This window comes from Amphiura filiformis, chromosome 17 (genome assembly GCF_039555335.1).
Source record: "Amphiura filiformis chromosome 17, Afil_fr2py, whole genome shotgun sequence".
Classification (NCBI taxonomy): Eukaryota; Metazoa; Echinodermata; class Ophiuroidea; order Amphilepidida; family Amphiuridae; genus Amphiura; species Amphiura filiformis.
The window spans coordinates 34,804,775-34,813,090 of record NC_092644.1 but is presented as its reverse complement, the minus strand read 5'-3'; the positions used below and the strand labels follow the sequence as shown (position 1 = coordinate 34,813,090).

Sequence of the window (8,316 nt, the reverse complement as noted above, 5' to 3'; positions counted from 1 at the left end):
TCCGATGTCACACACGTCCATATCTCTGTAATCGATTATCTTGACAATCATGAAAATTAGCCAATCATGTAAAAGTCCAAGGTCAATTTGATTCTTATATCTATTTAGCCCAGACAAAGGTTCATTAATATTATAACGCTATAAATAATGTGTTATTTTAATACATCAGTGCGCAATATAACAATGTGCAAACATTTCGTTTGATATTTGTATCATCATCAATCCACTGAAGTCCAAAATGTCGGCCAGTTCTTTTGAACTTTCGGTTATTTCAGAATCATCTTTTACGTCCATATTTCTTCTGTCTGTCATCATTGTAGCAGTCTTCTTCTTTCTTTCTAAAAAGAGCAACTTACCGCCAGGACCATGGACTCTAATTCCTTACATTGGCTTTGCTCCCCACATCGCTTACGCTCTCTACAAAGGCGAACCACTCCACAAGTTTTTGGTGAAGCTTGGTAACAAGTATGGACACGTATTTTCATTTACAGCACTTGGGATGTCTATCGTGGTTCTGAATGAAAATCAAGCAATACGCGAGGCTTATCAAGATACTAAACTGAGTGATAGAGGCGAAAATAAAATGCAAGCCAAAGTCTTCAGCAGAAGTTGTAAGTAAAGAAACCAATGATTGTAAATTTATTACCAATTCTATATTTAAAAAAGTCACTGTGGCTAGAGGTTGTGATTGTAACATTATTTCAACGCTCATACAACGCTGCAGTTCAACATAACCCGATAACCAGCCTGAAATAACGTTGTACCAAAGTTGAACTTGACGTTGTATCAACGACATTTCTTTCTGTACGGTATGTTTAATTTGTATTTATTTACTCCGTATTTAATTCATATTAAATGATTTCGGTATCATTATCGTCTTCATTATTTCTATCATTGTGAATACGAGTATTATTATCATCAGCCCCCCCTGGTATAGTGGCGCTATAGTAGTGACCGTTGTTAGGTTTTGTAATTCACACTAATTGCAAAGAATATAATTTAATCATAATATGTCCGTTCTATATTTTATCATTTTCTTGTAGTTAACAAATGGGATGACATGGGACCGTTCCGAATTTTTGCTCTAGCCTGCTTCCGTAAATTTGGAGTCGGAACATCTCGTTATGAGGAGCCCATCAGTAATGAAAGCACATATATGATCGAGGAGTTAATCAGCCTTAAAGGTCAAGCTGTCGATCTTACTTGGCATTTCAATAATGCAGTATCAAACGTCATCTGTAAAGTTGTTTTTGGAACCCGATTTGAACTTTCCGACGAACGCATACATCGGCTTACGAGTCTTGTTAGTCGTTTACAAGAACTGCTTGGGACAGGTGGCTTGGAAATATTTATCCCAATCAATATCCCAAGTAAAGCGAAACAAGAAATGAACAAAGTACTTGATGAGCTGCATGAATTCATAAACGAAATGATTGAAAGTCACCGTAAAAACTTTGACACCGATAACTTAAATGACGTAATCGATTTGTGGTTGAATGAGATACGACTTCACAAATCCGATGATCCCAATTCATTTCTCCATCCAGATAATATGGCCGGATTAATAGGACTTCTTTTCATAGCGGGGACAGACACAACCTCAAATACACTTCGATGGGGCAGTCAATACCTTGTCCGATATCCGGAGGTGCAGGATCGCATACATCGCGAAATCGATAGGGTAGTCGGTCGTAACCGGTTACCAAAGCTGGATGATAAGCTGAATCTTCCTTACACACAAGCCGTTATTGCGGAGATTCATCGAATCATTTCACTCCTACCTTTGGCTCCATTTCATGTAGCAGGAGACACGACAACTTTCCGTGGTTATTCCATCCCGAAGAATAGCGTTGTGATTTCTAACATGTATGCAGTGATGCACAGTCCTGAAATATGGGGAGATCCAGAAGAATTTAGACCAGAACGGTTCTTGGACGACGAGGGTAACTTCCAAGAAATGGATGCATTGATTCCTTTTGGAGTAGGTATGTATATTAAGGTTAAATACAATTGATTTTCAAGGCTTGATTCCAGAGGGGCGTAAGTAAATAATGGAAACAGACATGCAGAAAAGAATGAACTCACGCGTACAATAGTGTATCAATCTGAACTAGGGCCACGGACAAACCGCGGCTCGTGAGTCATCCTATATGTTGCAGGGATAGGGAGGGGGCGACCATGATAGGACCATATGGGCTGATGGGGGGGGGGTGATTGTGGGCAGCCGTTTTCGGCAATTTTCCTTTGGATTTTCTCAATTTTTAATTTTTTAAATTATCCTGGATGATATCTGCCGTGAAATAAATCAATGCTTCTGCAGGCTATAACAGGCCTAGTAGGCCTATTTATGCCCTGATTATGCAATATATAGGCATATAACAATAACTACAATAACAAAACCAACAACTAATATTTTGTTAATCTAATTTGTAAAAATAATTATAATAGGCCGCGCCTATTAGCCTAAACTATAGTGTAGGCCTAAAAATTCCTGAATTATATAATGAAAAAAAAACCGGGCAAAAACAATCAATCGCTGCAGTCAGAAAGAAAGAAACGAACAAGAAAAAAGAAAAAGAAAAGTGAGAGAAAAATAAAATAAGATAAATGAAATAGACCACATAGGGACTCGAACACGTACCAAAGTTTTCCAGCTCAAAGCTACGACGTATATATATTATATAGTCGAACGTCAGTCCAACGCGCTAACCTATTGAGCCACTGAGGGGCACATGAAAATGATTGATCTCAAACAGACTATTATGGAATAGTGCATAACAGGCTCTTATGATAAACAAGCTCATTACCGCTGTAAATGTCGGAGGTATCGATGGCGAAATTTGGAGTGAAATTCAAATGGTAAAGTGAGCGACAGACATTTGAGAAATAATGTAGGCAGTTAGAAATCATAATTAACGTTCCACAATCCAGATATCGATAATGTAACATAACAGTGTTTTGTGGTACAAGATTCTCGAAAATTGTTCACAAAAACGGGCTAATAAAATTTAATCGGTACTGTATTTGGTTCTTCCCCATGGCAACATTATTTCTTTGGTCGATTTGTAGTACAATACAAAAAAAGAGAAAACAATCACTCGGCGTGGTTTTATACGGAGCGAACATTTGAAAAAAACTCAGTGCATGGAACGCGTTTTTGATCTTGTGAACATGGTGCGTAAAAATGATTTAAACGAAAGATTTTCAAACGGATTCTAAAAATTTGTATAAACACACAAAAATAATGTAAAGATACATCCATGCACGAACATTTGACTCGCTGCGATATTTGATTGCTGAGAAAACGCGGTTTTAGAGAACAATTGTATACGTCTTTTATACGTTTTTTATACGTTTCTTCGTGTAACCTTAATGCAAGTAAAGCCTCAAGCGCTTTGATCTTAAATGTGGCGCAATATTAACATAAACTAACGAAGAGGGAATACTTCGATGTATAGTACATTAGCTATTAAAGCCTCTACAGTAGCGTCACCAGAGTGTGACAGATTATGATAATATGATATTAAATTTTATTTATTTACCAACTACCCCCCGGCTACCCCATCCCTCCCCATCGTACATCCGGGACAACCGGACATGCTGGACGACTGCACCTGTTCCCCTTCGGAACAATCAGTCAGTAAATGTTTCGAAATATGCAAAGTGCATTGCCTACATATTCAGTGAACACTTTGAATTAGCTACACCCTGAGTATAATGTTCTCATTTCAGACCCCTTCTGACCTAAACTATTAGAGTCAAGCGGTAGCATGACCAACAAGTTTTAAAAAAAACGACTGATAAAGAAGAATAAACAGATGCACCGCGGACTATATTTACACGAAACAAAACGCTATTATTCTATGATATTTTTCGCTGGGTACAAAATATATCTAAAACCATGCTAAATCTTATTTACTGTCCAAAGTGTAATATTTTAATAACTCATTAATTCAAACAGTTACACCAATCTTACAGTCAATCCGATTGTTTGATAATAAACAAACATTCTTGCTTAATTTCACGCGGTATTTTATAGCCAAATTTAGTGGCAAATCATAGCTAATCATACTGATATCCAGAATCTTTCGTCACTACTACAGCCATACATGGCTGTCACTGTCGCACTACTTTTTGAGATTCACTCCCAAATATACCCTAGCATTTTCCTGGATACCCTCCATACAAATTCTGGATCCCATTCGCCAAAAAATCAAGTTTTTCACAATTCTTTTATTCTTTCCGGACCACAGCATACATTCATATCAATAAATACTCCACTTTTACACGTCGTTATATCGAGACGTCCCCGTGGCGAAGCGGTTAAGGCCATGGACTTCTAATCCATTTATGAGTTTTTGCTCAAGTTCGAAACTTCCCACCACTTTTTTTTTCAATGTTTTATTAACCAATTTATTGTCATAAATCAAGAATAACACCATTTTGAACACCCATTGCTATGGTGATATTATTTTTTTTCATCAGACAAACAATTTATCAGTGGCTCTGTTCACAGCTCAGACTGAAATTATATTTGGAATAAATATTATAAATTGTCACAAATTAAAATCACAAACCGCGAAAGATAGCCAACAACTGCCGCTAAATATTGATATCCAACTAGATTTCCCTACAGGGCTATAAAGAACCACAACCCGCGAAATTTGGATATCCAACTAGATTGCCCCGCAGAGGGCTTCAAAGAATCACACACCACGAAATATGGATATATCCAACAAGCTTAAATTATAAATTACCTCCCGATAGAGGGCAGGGCTTGATAAGGGAAATTTAAATCACAAACCGCGAAAGATCGCCGACAACCGCCTTTTAATAGGGATATCCAATTAGATTATCCCGCAGGGCTACAAAGAACCACAAACCGCCTATCGATTATAAAGAACCACAAACCGCGTAATATGGATATCCAACAAATTAAGACCACAAACCGCGAAAGATCGCCAACAACTGCCGCTCAATATTGATATCCCACTAGATTGCCCCGCAGGGCTACAAAGAACCACAAACCGCGAAATTTGGATATCCAACAAGCTTAAACTATAAATTAGCTCCCGATAGAGGGCATGGCTTGGTGAAAACAACAAACCACGAAAGATCGCCGACAACCGCCGCTTTATAGAAATATCCAACTAGATTGCCCCGCAGGGCTACAAAGAACCACAAACTGCGAAATTTGGATATCCAACCAGATTGCCCGTAGGCCTATCGATTATAAAGAACCACAAACCGCGAAATATGGATATCCAACAAATTAAGACCACAAACCGCGAAAGATCGCCAACAACTGCCGCTCAATATTGATATCCAACTAGATTGCCCCGCAGGGCTATAAAGAACCACAAACCGCGAAATATGGTTATCCAACAAGCTTAAACTATAAATTAGCTCCCAATAGAGGGCAGGTCTTGATGAGGTAAATTAAAACCACAAACCACAAAAGATCGCCGATAACCGCCGCTTAATAGAGATATCCAACTAGATTGCCCCGCAGGGCTACAAAGAACCACAAACCGCGAAATTTGGATATCCAACAAGCTTAAACTATAAATTAGCTCCCGATAGAGGGCAGGGGTTGGTGAAAACAACAAACCACGAAAGATCGCCGACAACCGCCGCTTAATAGGAATATCCAACTACGTTCCCCCGACGGTCTATACAAAGAACCACAAACCGCGAAATTCGGACAGCCAAGTAAATTACCGCAGGGCTACAAAGAACCACTAACATTAAAACACGATTATCTTGCCTAGTCGGGGCATTTAGACGCTTCCGTAGTATAGGCTTAAATATATGCGCATTAACCAGTTCCGACTTGAAGTAGGCCTAAATCGGACTTACTCTCTGTGTCTCTCTGGCATTGTCTACATTGGGTGTGTGTTGTTCATATTTATATTTTCTTTACATATTTACGTAAACAATATATAAACGACTGATAAAGTTTTGTTAATTTATTTTTTATTGTTATGAATCAAGAATAGCAATCTCAAACATCTACTTTTCGTTATATTATTCGTTTTATGGAGCACTTCGTAACCTGATGACTTTCCAAGCTTGGAGCTGATTGGCTACATTCATAAAAAGAAAAGAAATCTACCAAAAAAACGTTGACAACGTAAATAAATCAGCAAGTTTAAAAAACCCACCTCGGCTCACTTTTTGAAACTTGGTCCCATTTTGAACACCAACAGCAAATCGGTGTTTTTATTTATTTCAACAGAATACAGCGTTTCCAACAAGATTACAAGCCTACTTGTTATTCGTTTAATTCAATCATTAATCATAATTATTATAAAAAAAATATAAAAAAATAGGATATTGGTTTACCATGCAAGAACAAGATAATAACCTTTTAGGTCGTGGCAGAAAGCTTACAAATTAATATCGCATTTGCACATTAAAGATACATAACACTTCTGGAAATGTTTTAAATTTATATAAATATGATAAAGTTGAAATCAGTACCTTTTACAAATGGGACCAAGTTTCAAAAAGTGAGCCGAGGTGGGTTTTTTAAACTTGCTGATTTATTTACGTTGTCAACGTTTTTTTGGTAGATATATATATATACACAACACACCTATTATAGCAACTATTTTGGAGTTATATTATATAAACCATACGTTTTATTTTTTATACTAACTATGTATACCATAATAAAACATATTATATTAACTTTTTTGATTTTAGGGCGCCGTGTTTGTCCTGGTGAAGCTGTCGCGAGACAAGAACTCTTCATCTTCTTTACCCATCTTCTACATCAGTTCAAGTTTGAGAAGACATCTGAGGACGCACCGATGCCTACATTAGAACCCATTGAAGGAGTTGTCACTCGCCCTGAAAAGTACAAACTTAAGGTCATTAAACGTGATGAAGTTATTTTCTAAATCAGTGGCGTAGATTTCTTTTTGACATTGGGGGGATGAGGTTGGAAAAACATTCTTGAAGTATAGTGAATGCAGCACCTATTAGCGACATTATTATAAGCTTATGGTACAATCGCGCGCGAAAAAATTATGCCAGTTTACACTCGTTGCAATTTTTTTAATCGTATTTCTCCTGAAAAAAGAGAAATTGTGTTTTTAAATTCTGCCTCGTACGCCAATTTACGGTCCTTCCCCCGTTCGAAGCAAAATTTATTTCCATGGCAGGAGACTGGTGAGGTGACGTCACAGTAAATGAAGAGTCATGTTACATACACATGAGCCCTTGATATAAGCTCTTTTGACATTCATTCACGTGTATAATATGCGTTGTTCCACGAGAAAGCGGGAAGGTTCGAATAAAAGGCAATTGAAATTGTTTATTTGCATAATGGATATACATCACGCTCAAATTCTAAAATTGCACGGTAAAATTGGTCAAAAATTATTTTTATTGTTTAGTCCAAATATTTCTCAAAAACTTGATATACATATGAATAGTAATATCACAATTTACTATTATATAAAAAAGAAGCGGCTGATTTTATCCATGTGTTTAAAAACCATTAAATTTGTAGCAATTTTTTTAAAGGACAACAACAGCATACGTTCTTTGCATTGAGAGCGTTTACAGTCCCTTCTCTCTAAGCAGGCACATCTCATTTCATGACGTCAACTTTTTTCTAGGTCAAATCTGTCTCGTTCGAAGGAACTCACCGCTTAAGTTGGTTTGTGCGGAATATCAATTTTAAACGTCTTATTTTCTCAAAAAAGGAGTCATTTTCATTGTCTTCATTATTAGCTTGCCAATGATATGATGTTGTCCGAGCAATATATATGACCTTTAAGCTATGGATGATATTATCGATAAACTTATTTCAAGGGTTATTCTACATGGTAATAAGCATTGTGGTTAAAAGAAGTCATCTGGATACGCCGAAAAAGAAAAGACACTCTAAACAAGGACGAAGGGGCCTACTAACTCAACAACATCTTTGACCAACTCATCACGCCCCCTGTAGCGGTTCCTGTTGCTTATAAAAGGAAACACTCAGATGTGATGAGTTGCCGGGCTGACGAAACCACTCGTGTAGTGGTGAAACGTCACTAAAAATGTGAGTTTAACATCTTCATTTTGCTTGGATTTGCATAAAACGAACAATGTTAATCTTTAACCTGCTTTAACCAGTCAATCGGACAATAGAGGTTGGTCCTATTTTATGCTATTGACTGGTTCAAACAGGTGAAAGATTAGGATGACGAATATATATGACCCAATCTGTGATTTTGAGGTCTTTCTGATTCGATTTTAAAGGCACTGTCAACGTAATGAAGTGTGCAGTAAGTACTTAACATGAATGCAGAAATTGTAGCT

The 8,316-nt window shown here is 37.3% G+C and overlaps 1 protein-coding gene across 1 annotated transcript; it reads left to right on the top strand.

Annotated features, from left to right (window-relative positions):
• The first annotated feature begins 238 nt into the window (after nucleotides 1-238).
• On the top strand, nucleotides 239-6,905 carry LOC140137171 (cytochrome P450 2A4-like). The gene is made up of 3 exons (XM_072158823.1): nucleotides 239-611; nucleotides 1,044-1,985; nucleotides 6,709-6,905. The coding sequence occupies exons 1-3, from the start codon at nucleotides 239-241 to the stop codon at nucleotides 6,903-6,905; spliced, it is 1,512 nt and encodes a 503-aa protein (XP_072014924.1).
• The last annotated feature ends 1,411 nt before the right edge of the window (nucleotides 6,906-8,316 follow it).